At 38.4% G+C, this 18,181-nt stretch overlaps 1 protein-coding gene across 6 annotated transcripts in view; it reads left to right on the top strand.

Moving 5' to 3' along the window:
* PARG (poly(ADP-ribose) glycohydrolase) overlaps positions 1-15,418 on the top strand; it is a 126,400-nt gene extending 110,982 nt beyond the window's left edge. For all 6 annotated transcript variants that reach the window (XM_084633595.1, XM_084633594.1, XM_084633592.1 and 3 more), the window contains 3 exons: positions 4,834-4,939; positions 13,010-13,138; positions 14,041-15,418. In XM_084633595.1, coding sequence (XP_084489721.1) covers positions 4,834-4,939; positions 13,010-13,138; positions 14,041-14,201 — 396 coding nt within the window. In that variant the 3' untranslated portion in view covers positions 14,202-15,418. The remainder of the gene's footprint in view (positions 1-4,833; positions 4,940-13,009; positions 13,139-14,040) is intronic.
* Positions 15,419-18,181: the final 2,763 nt, after the last annotated feature.

Raw genomic sequence — 18,181 nt, 5'->3', positions numbered from 1 at the left:
TTTCTAAATGGAAACTAATAGGTCTGTCTAAATCTTCCCAATAATGTTTTTCAAAGGTTCTAAGCCCAGAACTAAAAAGTTACCACTACCAATATTTCCTGCAGTTTGTGTTTGACTGGTTAGCTGTAATGAATCTAGCCTACCCTATGATTTTAAAGAAACAAACAAACAAACAAAAAAAAGTATAGTACCTCATATTTCTATAGAGTGACAGTTAACAATACTGATATTGTTAACCTTCTCTTCTCCCCCTCCCCCTGCCCACAGTTTCTAATTTATGACCAAATTCTGGACTAATTCTTTCTCCTCCAAATGAGTATCCAATTTAAGTTTCTATTTTCACTCAGACACTGGAGAGGGAATTCTCTTGCTTTATTATGGATCAGATCCTAGCCCCATCTAGAAACCATGTAAACATTGAATTCTGATGATACTGTACATTCTTGGTATACCTTTCCAGCTACAGGTATCTTTAGTTGCAACTCTTTTTTTTAAACTAAACAAGGCAGGTTTTTCATTAATTTCTATGCCCTGTAATTAATCTTTTGCAGGTGTACATATGTACTATATAGGCCCAACTGTGAAAGGTACTGGGAAACCTCAGTTTCCATTTTACATCAGTGGGAATTGAAGCATTCAGCACCTTTCAGGATCAGGTCCTACTATAGATATGTAAATAAATTCAAGCAAGTATAGGCAAGCTTTTCATTAATCTTCCTACTGAAAAGGAAATACCACTTCTAAGGTTATTTTTCCAAAAATGATGTACACCGATCAAGACTAGTTTTAGTTTAAAAACCTGTGTTTCCTGTATAAAGTCGCATACATCACATCATTCCATCACTGATGGTAATGAAATAAGCCCTGAAAAAGACAGTAAATTAATTTAGTAAACTTCAGTGACAGTTTAATTGGAAAACTAAATCGCCCACCCCAATGCATTTGAGATCAGACTAAACTTATCAATCATATTGATAGATGCAAATCCTTTCATATATTAGGATAAATGTATGTATTTTCTTCTGTTTACAACTCCTGTTAGGCAGCGGTAGTTCAATGTGAACAGGTTAATCATATCTGAGGAAAATGCTAAGCCAACTGCTGAGTGAAATAGATTTTACATTCCATTAAGTAAGGTAAACTTAAATATAAGGGGGAATTTTATACTAAATCATACTAGAAATCACCATGCCTTCTGAAGACAACATATTGCTAGTGTATTTGTCTACACTGGTTTTCAGTCAGTTTATCTAAACCAAGAGAGTTAATTTTTTGTGCGGTGTGGAAACAAACAATAAATTTTTTCTTATCTAAAATATATTATGATTTAATTAGTTAGACCATTTATTTATTTAGGCCATCAAATACCTGTTTATACAAGAATGGCACCCCATGATAGGATAGGGATCGGTATCCATTGACTCCTGTAGTTCTGTTATACTTCTATTCTGTTATTAAGCATTAGGAAATAATTGAGAGAGATATTTAATAGAGTGGTTTTATTTTTTAAAAGGATCCTATTTTATAAGTTGGTATTTTACTCCTTTTTAAGCTGCACTTATCTCAATGGGACCAGATGTTAGTTGTCACTCAGCTTTCCCAAGAGGTAGTTTGTTGGGAGTGACACCTACTCGTGGTGTTGGAATTATTAATATTATTTGAAATTATTAATATTAATATGGGAGATCACCAAACACTAATTCAACCATAAATTTCTTTATTAAGTCCAAAGGACAAATGGTATTTATACAATTGCTCAAAACATGCCTAACAGCCCAAAGATAACCAGTCACTACACCCAATACAGTAACAAATTATTCATAAGCATGTGATCAGTATATTTAAAAAACAGGTCAGACCCACGGAAAACAGTCTCATCCTGGTGTGCTCCAGAATAATCAGGTAGGGTCTAACAAAGAACGTTCAGATTCATGGCTCTCTTTATACCCATCAGCTAACTTGCTAGCTGTAGCAAAAACCCAGTTTGAAGCAATTTATCCTTGCTTTTATCCTTCCTTTCTTGTCCACTCCCATCTCCTTGTTTACCAGCAGAACAGTGGGAAGGTTTGTGCTTGTTTCTTTTGAAGAGAAAAGGTTTTAAGACGGTTTTCCTTTGTCTTGCTACTGCAGCTTTTTATTAGTTTTTTTTAACCATGCATCCGTCCTACACTATAACTACTACTACTAATTATTCTCATAGGCTTCCTTTATTTGCTGATTAGGTTCTTTTTCTGCTTATTAGCCACAAACTATGAAGCAAATATATTATTTTTTAATCAAAGTTAAGATAACTATAATTCTTTGGTTTTATAACTGGCTGTATACCTGGTTTAACCCATCCCTAAAAAAAACTGATGAATGTTGTCCGAGATCAGCTGTTTACAATTCTAAGGCATCCATTGTGCCTGATTTCAATATTAAGATTTGCAAATACACAATGTAAGAAATGTAATAGTAAGATAGTCCACAGGGCTACTGTATTATCATCATGATTCCCTTGAGAATAGTGCTAGTTAATAATATTCTATCCCTGGTGATACTTTATAGATTAATTATCAAGATGCAACTTGCTCTTTTTAATTTCCAGTAGAGCATCACTTATCACTGTTTAGAAATTTGAGATATTTTATGACGAAGACAGTTCCACCCTTATATTGGCTATAAGGGTCATTGTGGAGCAGAGAGGTACTCCAGGCACTCAGCTTGCTAGTTCTGGAGCTCTTCTATCTGTTGTTTAAATAGGACAGTGAGAGAATATAAAGGCAGTTTCCATGGTCTCCATGTATTTTTGAAGTACACGAAGAAAATACATGTCCCACTCCTTCCTGCAAATAAACAAACACAGAAACAAAATGGCTGTCTTGTTCCAATACAGATCCAGTTCTTTCATCTGGGGAGGCTTATTTTCCACACAGCTGTGTAATGGTTTGCTAGGTGCTGTCATTTTTCACAAACCTGCTCCAGTCATTGAGCACACCAATATTTCTGACTTGAGAGAGATTTTAAAAAGCCACATGCATCTGATAGAACAGGTAATTTGTGAACCATTGTGTAAGCTCTCTGTTTTAAACTTTGAATAATGGTGTACTGCCAAATCATAACTAATATCTGTCAGAATTTACAGACTACATGGGGACAAAAAAAACCGAGTTTACTAATCCGTACCAGACAGTGCGTTCAATAAATTTTTATACCTTTGTAAACATTTCAAGGAGAGATTTGCCCTTTTGCCCCCCCTGGGTCTTTTGTAGAAGCATCTTTCTTTATTCAGGATTTGTGAGTGACTATGTCAGGTTTTCCTCCTCCTTCCCTCACTTAATATTATATAAGACCTGTATTTTAAGATGGCTTTGTGTATTTTATTCTCAGTTTCAAGGCTTTAAAGAACATGGGACAGATTTGTCCTGCTGTTACATAGTGGTTTAACCTACTGTAATGGTCTCATAATATTTCATGTGTGGATCAGTGATAGGCCTTTCAAGTTTTCACTTCACAAGCAATCACAAAAATGCTTCATTACATTTCATTTAGTGCTGGAAATTTGTCTCCTTTTCTTGTAAGGTAATTCTGTTTACTTGGCTCAGATGAGTTTCTTTTGTCTTTGCTATGATAGCTGGTAAATCACAAGTTGGTCCTTTCTGGGTCATGCTCTCTGTCAATTCTGATTGCTTAACTGGTGAGAAGAGATTTTACACCTTTATGAGAAACAATTGGGTGGTCAAAAGACCTAAACAAAAACCTTAAAAATATAAAAAGGACAGAATTTTATTAACTTTATAGTATTGGTATATGAGAGAGGCACAGTAAGAAAAGATATACCATTTTAAACCTATAGCTAATCTAACCTTTAGTTTTGTGAAAGCCAGAAATGAAGTGAGCTGTAGCTCACGAAAGCTCATGCTCAAATAAATTGGTTAGTCTCTAAGGTGCCACAAGTCCTCCTTTTCTTTTTGCGAATACAGACTAACACGGCTGTTACTCTGAAACCTGTTCCTTATCCTTGAAGGTGACAGTTATGCAGGGCCTAGGGCAGCAGGAGTTGCATAGGGTAAAGGGGATTATGCAGAAAAACTATAAATACCTGTGCTTGGATGGAAGCCCTCTAAGCAACCTGCATAATGTGGTTTGGGAGGTAGTACTCTTCCCTCTGAGTAGATACTGAACTGAAGCCCCAGCATGATGTGTCCTAGTACTGTACTGCTTTCAGATGAGACACAAAAACTAGGGCCTGACCAGTATGGTAATTTAAAGAGACCATGGCATTTTCCATACAAGTAGGGTTAATCCCAGGGTCTCAGCCACATTCCGTTTAAGAAATTCCTATTTACCTAAATACGCTCTCAAGTTTCAACTGACTACAAGTATCCTCTTTCTTTGCTCAACTTTAGCATAGTGTAGCTATTTCACCGGAAAGGTTTCAAGTGGACCAAGTGAGCTTTCACTCGATATAGAATACACATTACGTTTAAATATGTAAAGTGCCTTAGGGTTTTATGGAATGAAAGACATTGTTTTACAGGTATTCTTGGAATTCTACCTAGGGCATGAGGGATTCCCTGCTCCTCATTAGTCCTGGGGAAATAACTAGGATTTTGTTTTCCTATCTGATTTTCACTTTAAATGTTTCCATTGCCTATCATTGCTCATTTGCCAACAAACTAGTGTGTGAACTTTCACTTTTAAGCCAGCCTGAAGCTATATTGAATTTTAGTTTACCAGAAAACAGTAGAATAAAAATGTTGATTACTGTTATCTAACACTAAGCTGAAGAATATAACAGCAGAACTACTGTCAAAAACCTCCTCTGCTGATACACTTTTTGTCTGATTGCAGGCATACTGTGGCTTTGCTCGACCAGCTGTTCCCCCTCAGCATCTTTCAGCAGTAGCCACAGGAAACTGGGGATGTGGTGCCTTCGGTGGGGATTCCAGATTGAAAGGTAAATAATAGCAGTGTTTTAAGGACAGAATGAATCAAATCAAATGTCAAGTTGGAGTAAGCTTTCTATTTTAGGTGCTTGGAGACTTTGGTTGAGAAGGAAATAAGTTTTTATTCCTCCCTCTTTAAAAGTCCCAAAAATTGAAATGAGTTTTCATAGCAAACTGCTGGCCAAGGGCTGGAGTAGTACTAAAACCATCTGTAATACTAATCCAAAAAGGAACATGCTTGTTCTTAAATTCATGTATTTTGCACATTATAGTGGGAGGAGGCTGTAATTCTGTTTTGACAGGCAAGGTCAAATGGAATGAGCATGGGAATGGGAGTCAAGAATTTGAGTTTTAAATCGTTGCTGTCACTGGCACACTCTGTGGCTTTGGGCCAAACCTCTCTGGGCCAAACTTTGAGCCCGATCTTAAGTGGACCTTTATTTATGGGCCCACAAAACTGTCTTAATTACCTAATTCTACTCACAAATCCTCAGATACCTAAATTACCTAAAATGCAGGAGCAAATCATTTTGGTTGCAAAATAGTGCCTGCAATTATTTGCAAGCACAGTTTGCTGCCACAGTTTGCCTCGCCCTCAGTTTCTTTAATCTGTTACAAGTTATTCTCATTCTTTTCTTGTTTATCCAATGTATGTTTGCACTGATTTTTACAGAAAAATCATTAGTGGCCACTGCCTTAAGCAGACTCCTAATCAGAGCAAAACAGGGTTGATACCTGCCCATCTACCCCACGCAAGGGTTAATATCTGTCTAGCACTCCAAAGATGTAAAATGTTAAGTATAATACAGTAACTCCTCACTTAACGTTGTAGTTATGTTCCTGAAAAATGCAACTTTAAGCGAAACGATGTTAAGCGAATCCAATTTCCCCATAAGAATTAATGTAAATGGCGGGGAGAGGGGGTTAGGTTCCACGGAAATTTTTTTTTGCCAGACAAAAGGCATTATATACATTTTAAACAAGCAGTTTAATACAGGTATAAGTTTTAAACAATTTTAAAGAAACAATTTAATATTACAATCATCACTGCTGAGTATGAAGCAATGGGAACATCATTATTGCGTATGAAGCAATGGGAGGTGCCCCCGCCTTACCCCACACAGGCACAGCCCACTGGCACTGCAGCCAGTGAGGCAGGCAAGGACACTGAAGGTGCCATAAGCTAGGAGAAGCACGTTGCTCAGCAGCAGCTTCCCCTACTGTGCAAGCACCAGGGGTGGGGGGCTCAACCCACTCCAACCCTTCCCCCAAGTACCCACCCTTAACCCGCCTCTTCTCCCCCTCCATCTCCTCCCCCTTTATTCCGCACACTGCCTCCTCACTCCTCCTTTCTGCCTCCTCAATGCTGCAAACAAGCTGATTGCCACGGGCAGGAGGCAGGGGGAAGGAGGCTGATCTACAGGGTCTGCCGGTGGGTGGGAGGCACTGGGGGAGTGGGGCTTAGGGGAGCTGATAGGGGGCTGCCAGGTGTGGACAAAGCAGGCAGCAAAATGTCGTTATAGCGGAGCATTGCACAACTTTAAGTGGAGCATGTTCTGTAATGGAACAGGGATGTAAGATCGAAACAATGTTAAGCGAGAGGACGTTAAGTGGGAAGTTACTGTATTGGAGATTGTTGGCTGATAAGAATGAGTTGCATTATAGGAGAGCTCATGCCCTGTAGCGGGGCGGTCACCCTGCTCCAGCCCTGAAGGGGTTAAAACCATCCTTGGGAAAGAGCTGCCCCAGGAAGCCAATAGGAAAAGACTGGAAGGCAGCCAATCAGGGCCAGGCTGGGCCCTATAAAAGAGCTTCAGGGCCAGAAGGCAGGGCAGTCTCTCTCTAACAGTGGAGAGAGAAAGACCTAGCTGCCCACACTGGTACCTGAGGTAGAGTAGTGCTGGGGAAAGGCAAGAGGAGCTGGGGAGCTCCAGCCAGGTAACTCCCCAGGCTGCAGCTTTGTGCAAGGCCTACAGAGGTACGGGGCTGCAGAGGCAGCTGGTCCAACCCGCTTGCCAGTGATGAGTGGTTTACTGACTGCAGTCTGCCCCAGTGAGTGGGGGCTAGATGATGACTGGCAGTAGCCACTGAGGCAAGTTGAGGTTTAGAGGGTTGGGGATTTCCCTGGGAGGGACCCAGGGCCAGTGGCAGGTGAGCCACTGGCCAGGAGGAGGCCTGGAATCGAGCTAATTCCCAGGATCACCGGCAGGAGCACCGTGCCGGTGAGTCTCGCTTTGCTACATGCCCCATTTTCTCCCCTACCACTTTGAGGGCACCAATTGCCTGTGCAACATACTTGACATCATCGTCAGGAAAGGACAGGAAACATAGCTTCCTTTGAAGCCTCTGTAAATGCCTCTTGATCTCTGCTTTCCTAAAAGGCAAAGTGTATTCTTGAGACCTTCCTTGCAACCAAATCCCTCAATTTCTCTTGCCCTGTCCTTAATCAAGGCATTCAACCTACAGCAGACCCCAAAGTCCTGGATTAATTTGGGACTGCTTCCCACTTTGTGGGTACCTGCAAATCAAGCACTCGTTTGGTTTCTGGATTAGTAGATCCCCAAATCTAGTTCTGCATAGTTATAATTTTAACATAATTTAAATCTAAACAGAAACTGCAATATTTTGCTGCTTATTGTAAGGTGTTCGGGGTGAAAAAATATTTTCAAAAGTTAGTTTTATAACTATGACCTAGTGAATATTTTAGGTGGTTATGTTAGAAACTAAATGTAAGCATCATGATCTTCAGGCTGCCAGCTTCATTAGTTTTCTTTCCAAATGTGTTACACTCAGCGAGAGCCTATTTTTCACTCTGTGCTCATTGATTTCGTGACAACTGTTTTTTGTTTTCCATTAAATAAAATAGATTACCAAGTTCAGGCCATCAATACAAAGAGCCACATCTGCTGCAATCTGTGATCATATTTGATGGACAGTTCAAGTTAGGGAGTTTTAATAAATGTTTTAATTTGCATAAGAGCTCCTTAGTCTGAAATGCAATATTCCAGTGTAATCCTAAAATGTATGGGTTTCTGCTAGAAATAATGATCACTTGACTAAGGTACGATTGCACCAACAGTGGACATGAACTTTACATTGATGGTCCTACACTGAAAATACCTTTCACGCAGAGGTCCAGTCTGGGGGTGACCAGTAGGACTGTCCCGGCAGATTTGTTGAGGAGAGAGGCATTTCCTTAAAAATCAGTGTTGAGTAGATGAAAATTAAAGGAGGACCTCAGAGAGAGTGAGCGTATAAGGGCATGGCAGAATTATAAGTGTGTTTGTTTAAAGAAATATAAATTATGTTATGAAGCATAAATAAGCTTTTTTTTCAGTTACAATATATGAACAGAAGTTTAATTTTATTTGGCTTTTGTTCACTAATGTTGTGGCCTATTGATGTTAGAAAATGTTTATAACCTGATCTCCAGAAAGCCAAGTGCTATAATTATCTCTAGTCTGGCAAGAAAAAACTAGCCTCTTTCTCTACCTATTGGTGGAATTTGCCTTACTTTCTGTATCTATCTATGATTTTTCAGAGCTGAAATTCTCAATTTAGTACCACTTGAAAGCAGGTTTTGCTGCAGTTACTGTGTTGAGAATACAGATCAGAATATACAAATGTATCCTCTAACCCAAGGGTTCTCATACTTCATTGCACCACGACCCCCTTCTGACAACAAAAATTACTTCACCACCCCAGGAGCGCGGGGACTGAAACCTGAGCCCGCCTAAGCCCCACTGCCCAGGGGGTGTGGGCAAAGCCTGAGCCCACCACTCTGGGTGTGGGGGGCAAAGCTGAAGCTCAAGGGTTTCAGCCCCATGCAGGGGCCCTGCAACCTGAGTCCTGCCACTGAGGGCTGAAGCCCTCGGGCTTTGGCTTCGGCCCTGGGTAGTGGGGCTCGGGCCTCAGCCCTGGGCCACAGCAAGTCTAAGACAGCACTGATGACCCCATTCAAAGGGGGTCGTGACCCACTTTGGGGTCCTGACCCACAGTTTAAGAACCACTGCTCTAACCTTATGCTGTGCTTCCATCAGATATTCTAAACTTTGGGGCTGATCCACTGAAATTGGTGGAAAGACGTCAACTAGATTTGGATCAGGCTCTAACCGGGGTTTGGCTGTGTCAGTACTTGGTTGGTAGAATTAGGGAACAGCTAGGTGCTGCACAAGAGGTATTATGATTCAGCATGTGACTTTTTTTTTCCTGAGTCAGTGCTGATACGATACTTGAAGGGTTAAAACAGCCTTTTTGAATAAAACATGGGGCAAAACTAAGAACTTGACCAACTTCTGATCATTTAAAATCCCATGATTCTCTTCCTGAGAATTGAAGTGGTAATTCCTGGCCAAATTCAAACTACTTATTACGTTCTGCCTGGGCAAATTCCCTATATGATTTCAAGTGCAAAAGATATTTTCTCCGCTTGTCCTCAAATGTTATATACCATTGTTTGCACTATGAAATTTGGGAATGGTTTCATCCCAGTAGTAGCTCAGTTTTTAGTGGTGGAGAAAAGTCTATCGGGTAAAGTTTGTAAAGAGCTTTAGGATCCTTTGTGATGGAAGGAATTACATACATGTAAGATTATCAATGTCATCTGTAGTTTTCATGAACTAAAAGAAACTGATATTATAGATTTTACAGGCTGTCTTAAATCTGACAATATATGGCAGTGAGAAAGCAACTTTAGAAATGAAGAATTTGTGTACTGATATGACATTTGGGGCTATATTTTGTATATGTATTTTTATAACCCTTTTTAGTATGGTGTTGACCAGTGTTTTTATTTGTGTTCAGAAATGCAAAGATTCAAGTTCGAGATATGAATTCATTTTCACAGATTAAAAAAGCAAAATAGTCTTCATCTCCAAATGTTCTACCAAGAGATTCTGCTAGGGTGACCAGACGTCCCAATTTTATAGGGACAGTCCCAATTTTTGGGTCTTTTTCTTATATAGGGTCCTATTACCCCCCACCCCTTGTCCTGATTTTTCACACTTGCTGTCTGGTCACCCTAGATTCTGCAGATGTTTCAGGAGAACTTGGTTATTTTATATATTTTTTTTTTAAAAAGTACATTTGTTCTAGAAGCCTTAATCACACTCCAGCATGATTGTGTGTCACGCATTAAAGAAAAGCTATTGTATTGAAAATACAGTCTGAATCAAGGTCACAGTGAATGACCTGAGAACGCAACAAACTGCAGTATAAAGAAAGAAAATTATTCCTGATTATAAATAGAGGAATGCTATGTTGGCTAAATAAGACTTTTTGAAGTAGATTTCAGCTTGTTTGTGACTGTTTTCAATGATCTTAAGCTATGAGCATAGATATTTTGAATATTTAAAAGGTGAGTTTATCTGGCTGTGTACACACATGTGGTAATGTCTGTCTGTCTATCAGCTAGAGATACAACTGAGCTACAAAGTTTGGATCCACATCCATAAACCTTCCCAAAGATTGGGGTGCTTGGAGGCAAGGTTTTGATTTGGATTAATTTCTACTTTGTATCAAATGTGATCAGCCTGAGGTGAGGCTATAACGGATTTAAAGTCACCACAGAATTGGCTGTTTATAGAAATGCCCCTTTTTTGTCTCCTTCAAAAAATTCTGCTTTAGTATTGTGAAGTGGGCTTTGTTTGTTTGTTTTTCTGAATTGCACTGTATGTATGTACTGGAAAAGGTTAAGGATATGCATACAATTATCCTGTGGATCTCTGACTTACTACAGTCTAACAGCCATAGTCATCAGTGTTGTTCCCATGTCCTCTAAATTTCTTTGCACTAGAGCTGTTTGGCCTCTACAGTCTTTTCTATAGTTCCATGAAGTATATCTGCCCTTAATTCTGTAGATTCCTACTGGAACACTTTATCCAGGCCAACTTAGTTTTTTCTTTAGAAAAATCTAATAGTATATCATAATCCTATATTGCAGTACTGCCAAAAGGTTCCACTTAGGATTCATGGTTCCATTGTGCTAATTTGGGGGGAATAATCTGAAGTGATGCTTCTTGTACAGAAAGGAATTCTTTCCTGATTGTTTTAAAATATTTACCCAGTTTTCCGGTATGTTCAAGTTAAAAGGGAGGAGCAAGGTCTGAGATAACTAAAATAAATGCTAAATGTTCAGTATCGTCATAGTGTTACGAAAATGTATTTTAATGGGGTATGTTATTTGTGATTACATGAGAGACAAGGTACTTCTCAACTACCTAGATCACTGTTTTTATAAAAACTTCTCTAACCTGAAAAAATCTGTTCAAAAAACTAAAGTGAGAAACCAAAGGGAGGTTTTTTCCATTAGCTTCAAAGGACATTGGACTAGGCCCTAATAGAGGTGAGGGAAGGGAAAGGGAAGGGTTGTATGGCGGGAAGTCTGACTGAAGCCACTGCTGTTTGTTCCTCGCTTTCATGAGTGCCAAATTTACAGACTTTTAGCAATTAAAAGTAAAAACTCGGGTGGAAAGCAATTTGCAGAGTACCTTCTCATGCTCCTAGTGCAATGCGCATTTGCATAGTTCATTTGGCCTAAATGTGAAGATTCATTAGATTCAGTTCTCCTATGCAGGTTAGTTCATTAGGCCCTTTATAAAACAGAACTACTGAAGTGTTACCAAATCCACAGGCTGCTGGTTCAATATTTTAATTAAAATATCATCCCCAAATTGAGATTGATTGTGTATGTGATGAGTGTAATGAATAATTTAGTTCTGGGTTTAAAAGGGCCCTTTGATTAAAGAGCATAGTATGTTAAATTTGTCCTCCTAGCTGAACAATGAACACCTTACTAGTGTGCTTTGCCCTGCCAGGTGTGACTGCAAGGACAATTCCCTATGTCATATTTTTGTTTAAAATAAAATTCTTCACCACCTTCTACCTGGTGAGTATAGAGTAGATAATATCCCTGACGGACATTGTGAATGGAAAGATTAGCATTCAGACAAGTATATCTCTAGAGACGAGAAATAATGGTAACCCTCCATAGATTCAGCAGTTGATAGAGATCCATCGTTTGGAACATTGTAAGGCTGATTGAGCTAAACGTGATTAAATAATACATAAAGTGCCTATCACGCTACTTGCTAAGTATGGTTCCTTAACATGAATACTTACACATTTTACTCTTCGGAAGAAAGTAGTCTCCCTATTTTCCATATGAAAAAAACGGAGACAGGGAGACTAAGTAGTATAACATACCCAAGCTCATAGAGGGAGCCTGTGTCAGAGCAGTGGAGGCAGCGTCATCCAGTGGGTAAAATATAAAACTGGGACTTCGGAAACTTGGGTTATATTACATGCTCTCCCACTGACTCTCTAGGGGTCACATAAGCCCCCTTTATTCATGCTGAGCAGTAGTTTACTAGGCTAGATTGGCAATCTGCATTGAGTAAAGGACAGTGTGTATCTGCACTGGCTGAGGGATTCACATTTGGTCCCTGCTTCCTCCGTGTTCTTGGGGGAAGGAATCTATACTAACCCTTTTCCTGGCATAGTTTACACTCGGATGTGCCAGGTTTTATGTTGGGTGAGGAGCGAAGGCTCCATCCACTCCCTGCCCACCTGAATGGAAGAGGGCATATTTTCTCAATGGTTGTTGCTCTGCACTTATCTGGCTTTGTGACCCACAACGCAGACAGCTCACACAAGGGAGCGGGGGATGCTCTCTTAATCCACAGTGCAGGAACATTAGCCAGTTTATAATTGAGTCCTACTTGAATAGACCCATTTACTTCAAGGGAACTACTTGAAAATCAAGATACAACTTGATGTAAGAGGACAGAATCTGGCCTATTGTGTACTTAACTGCTCTGAGCTTCAGTTTCTGGTTGTTTTTTGTTTTAAGTGGAATAATACTTGCAGTTTTTCAAAAAGTGGGCTTTAAGATCTGCAGATGAAGAATACCATGTGGTGTGATTATTAGTTGTGAAAGCTCCCAACCTTAAATTTAGACCACAAATTACTCTACTTCTATAATAAATTGTCTTATTCTATATTTACCTGTGTTCTCTCTCCCTTTTTAAAAAAAATTATTTATGTATTTATTTATTTATTTATGTATTTATTTTTTGCTGCAGCCTTAATACAAATCCTTGCAGCTGCGGAGGCTGGGCGAGATGTGGTTTATTTTACCTTTGGAGATGCTGAGCTGATGAGGGATATTTACAACATGCACACCTTTCTCACTGAGAAGGGCCAAACTGTTGGTAAGCATAAAACAATCTCTCTCCACTGTGAAATATAAAGAGGAATAAATCCCTCTCCAGTGTGAAAGTTGAACAGTAAGAAATGTAGACACTAGGATCATAAAAGTGCTGAATTTAAGTGAAGAAAACCTCAGCATTACAGATCTATGCAAGAAGCTATTCCTGAAAAAGTGGTAGATAATAAACGTGCCATCATATTAGTTAGTTTATGGTAACTGAAGGCCTGCCAGAGCTCTAAATAGAATTTGAAATGCTTTTCTGTCTTTAAAAAAAAATAGGACCCACATTTTTGTTCCTCGTACTATTCTGGTATGGTATTATGAGCCCTATGCTACAAGCCCTGATGCACCTAAGTAACTGGATTTGAAGTCATTCAGACTCTTTGAGTCCCAATGGCAATACAGGAGAAGCTACGTTCATTGCCCTGCTGATAGTAGTACCTCTAACTTCTTTGTGGGAAACAGAACTCTAAATTTAGGTCTTTCCAAATCAGTTGAAAAAATAATCCATTCTGTAATGGTTTTGTTGTTTAAAATTATAAAGTGTATATACATACAGTTACTGTGACACTCCTAGCACAGAGTTCAGGTAGTTTTTTTGCAATCAGTTGTGTAAGCAATGGATTTTGTGCAAGGAACTGAGAAGTCGAGTGGGACCCAAAGCCTTGTTTTCAACTAGCTAGCAAACCACAGATTGACACAGTCCCTCTTGGTCTGCATTTCCAGCCTACACACTGAAATAAGAGCTGCTGCCCCTAAACAATGTTCCTTGCCACTGAAATCCATGTAAATGCAGATCCTCTGGCCTGTACACAGTTGTTGATTGTGAATATATTCATACTTATAGTATGATGCAGTAATTTTAGAATTACTTTATTAATTTTATTTCTTTTCATTTTCAAGGGGATGTTTACAGGCTGTTGCTCAGATATTATAATGAAGAATGCAGAAGCTGTTCTACTCCAGGACCAGATGTGAAGCTTTACCCTTTCCTATATAATACCCTTGAATCCTATGCAGATTCCACCGATGAAGATGAGAAAGGATTGGGCTTTGATGACTAAAATAAAAATTTATGAGGAGGATTTTTTTCCTCTCCTAATATATTGAATTGCTGGGTATAATATATGGACTGGCTTAACTTAATATCAATGTATATAATACTGCATTTGTAATCCTATAAACTCTCCTAACCTAAAACCAAACTTTCAGAGGTGAGATTTTCTGTTTATACAACATAAAGCCCATCCATCCACATATATAAAGGGTTTGTTTTGTAAATCCTATTTGCATGTCGTCTTGTTCATCGGCAGATTTTGGTCTATATTTGTTACCCTTTGGAATCAACAAATACCAGTTTATGTGAAAACTCTCTCTTTAAGAGCACCTATAAAATATACAGATTTCCAACATAAAATCATTACTAGTAAACCCACAGCCATGTAACTCATGGGCGTGATGTTAGGAAAGCCTGTAATTATCCATTTCATTGGAAATTCTAACAGTTCCAGTCCATCCCTGGAACTGCCATGGTACTTTTGCCTTTAATTTTCATTTATTAATTTCTGCAGCTTTAAAACTTCACAATTTTAAATATGTTTTAAATAAAAAGTAAAAGTTTAAAAACTGCAAGGATTCTGGGGAAGCAAAAATTAAAGCAGCACCCACAACTACTCTTCTGGTGTTGGCACTCTGAGGAGAGAAGAACAGGAAGTTAGACTGGGAAAGGGAAAAGAGGGGCTGAGTTATAAGGAAAAAAGAGAGAAAACATTAAAACTAGAGGAAGCAGAGGGAACAATTTCACATCGTTTACTTACATTCTTAAAAATTTGTAGTAGGTCCTAAGTATTATATAAAAACGGTGAACAAGTTCTTAAACATTCTGATGAATCTAAAATTACTCAGTTTGCTGCAGTGATTTGTAATATTGCTGGAATTCAGTTATTTGTTAGATTTACAACAGCATATCAATGATCCCCTACCTAGAATATATACAGATATACACATGTAGATGTGTATAAATGTGCACACAATAGAAATGAAACGAGGATATGATAATTACTTAGGCATCAGTGGGCAAGAAATCTTTCCATCCTACAAAAAAGAAAACATTAAAACAGCAACTGTTGGTGGGAGCTGTGTGCGCGCGTGCCATTTGAAGTATGGAAGAGATACCAGTGGAGGTATGTCACGTGAAGTAGTGTAGAAATTGTGCTATTACCATCTCCATGAGTCCAAAATGAATGCTGCTGCTGTACATTAAATAAAAAGTATGAATGAGTTTCAAGGCTTCAGGAACATAACTGTAGCATAACATCCCAGGAATGTATCCTGGCCAAACTCTATTGATTTCAGTGGAAGTTTTGCCTCTGGTAAGCAGTCTGCAATTTAGTCCCAAGGTGGAAAGTATGGCCTTCTCTCCAGTAGGCTTTTTTGGTCCAATCTCATTATTGCTGCTGCTACCAGTTAAGCTCCGCAGGTGGTAGTAATACTGAAAGCTGTAGAGTAGATAAAGCACTGTTGGCCACCAACGTTTTCAGCATGATGTCTGGTAGATCTCTGAGTGGGCTTAGACAACATGGTGCTTAAATACTGGTGCGCCTACATTAAAGCTCCTGCTGCTGCTCGTACTGTTGGAGCTGAACTAGTGGGGAATTTGGGACTTGAAAAAAGATTAGTGCAGACGCTCTGTAAAAATATCTTCACAGTTATGCTCATGGTTCAATTAGGAAAGATCACCATTCCTTGTAATTTAATACATTATGGCATAGGTGATTTAACCCTGCAGTTCCCAACTGTTGTACTTTTGGTCCATCCAAATCCATTGAAGAGCAAATTGAAAAAGAAATCTCGATAAAGAGACTTGGAATAGCATTTCAGAACCTTTACTTCATTTATACCTGTGGCTTTAGAGCTAAAGGAAATGTCTGTTCCAGGAATTGCTCAGATTCTGACTATAAGAGGTTAATGCTCATAGTGAACTCTTATTCCAGGCATTTTGTTCTAAGGATCATGTTTTAGGATTTGACTCCAATGCATTGCTGATAATAAACACAACCTGATCATACATGTGTACAGAAAATTGAAGCTAAATGTCAAATCCTGTTCAGCTTACTACTTATAGCAAAGGTGAACAGGATTTGGCCTAAACAACTGGAAGAAAATACAGCAGCAAGTCCTGTAGTTGGGCATAACTTCCCCCTTTTTTAAATAAGTCTTAGTGAAAACAAGCATTGTGTTCATCTTTGGGGAAAAAATCAGTTTTGTAGATCAAACTCTACCAAATGAATTTCTTGTCATTACCAGAAAGTCTACTTCAGCCATGAAAATGGAGAATATTTGTAACTATAAGATGATTTTCTCACGTTCATTTTCTGACTGTACCATAGTGTATTCAATTCAAAGAATAAGATGTTGGTAGTATCAAGAATTTCCAGGACAACCCATGTGATCACATCTATGATTTTTTTTGTTTTGTTTTTTTCTTAAAATCCTGGAGAATTAAATAATGGTGGAGCAGAGAGAGCAACTTATTCAAGCTCAGTTCTTTTAATGTATGTTCCTCCATATATATATTCTTTGAAATTTAGTTAATAAATTCTCTGCTTTTTCACCTGTCCATACAGAATTCATTTAATTTATATATAGTCACCTGAAAAATTAAAAGTAATATCTCCTGTATCTTTATTTACTTGGTCTTTGAAGGGGGAATACTGTGAAGGCACTTGCAATGTAATGTTGAGTGCAGCATAAAGATTATATTTACTTATACAGACTCGAAGTAACATAGCACGCGGTTAAGAAGTTGTTAAAAGCATTATATTCCCAGGCTCTTTCTAATCTGAGAGAAAATTTAAACTGTCCAGGACGTTCCATCAAAGCCAAAAGGATAACTTTGGGTCAGTGTAATATTCACTCTACATCTTAATTTCTTTCCCACCCAATCAGCATCATCCATACTTTCTGGAGCATACTATCTAGCCAGAGGCGCTTCTGTTGCTGAATTCAAAATATTGAGAAATGGAGAGTGCTGATGGACTAATCTTGCAGTCAGGGAAGCTAGAATTTTACTCTCCTAGAAACCTGTTTGTGGAATGCTCTATTCTCTTCATTCTTATAGGGGTGTTTGCTACATATGTTCAAATAAACAGAATTATTAAACTTCCTACCCTAACAATTGATTTATACTGTTTTAGCTGCAAAATAGAATGATCAATATGTAACAATGGTGGGCAGTCTATTAGATTGGAGTGTGGTCTTATAATCAGGTTAGGGGGACGGAGTGCCTCTGTTCACTTTACAGCTATTACACCTAAATACCTTGGTCAGGAGGTGCTTTTATCCAGTTATGTGTACCAATAGCTGAATATATTAATTTACGGATTGCTGAAATATTCTTGACACATTCTTAAACTTGCAGTTGATGCATCATATTTTGATTTTTTTGGATGCTAATGTTTACATGATTTTTGTAGGAATAAAATATAAAAAAAATCTGATGATCAGAACTTTGTCCTCTTCATTATTTACAATCGTGATGTATCATGTCAGGTAAATTTGAGACGGGTTGAGATTTCCAGTATGTTTACATTGTATAATATTGGCTATTTACCAAGGTAGTGTAACAGACTAAAAATAAATTGTAGCAAAGAGTAGTCCAGCTAAACCTTCTTTGCCTGTTGTGTGCTGTTGCTAAGCAGTGTTGATCAATTGCAGCATTTTTTAAAAAGAGGATTACTATAAATTTGAAGGATGAGCAAAGTGATTTTGTGCAGGGGTCTAACTAATAAACTGTGTTAGTTTGCAAGTGCACATACAGTTGGCTATTAAATTCTTTAATTTCCATTGGCAAGCAATTAACAGTATTATGGTATTCACAACTTTGCTTTAAAACGAGTGTTGGAAATACTACAGTACCGTTAATTTAAAAAAAAACTGAAAAAATTTAAACAACAAATGCTGTGTGTCCTATGCTTGCCCAATCAATTTGTAAAAGTACTTTGAGATTCCCACTAGATGAAAGCTCTGAGAAAGAAATGATTAT

Source organism: Lepidochelys olivacea, assembly GCF_965140295.1.
Source record: "Lepidochelys olivacea isolate rLepOli2 genome assembly, chromosome: 7".
In the NCBI taxonomy this organism is placed as follows: domain Eukaryota; kingdom Metazoa; phylum Chordata; order Testudines; family Cheloniidae; genus Lepidochelys; species Lepidochelys olivacea.
This window is presented reverse-complemented; position numbering and strand designations above follow the sequence as displayed.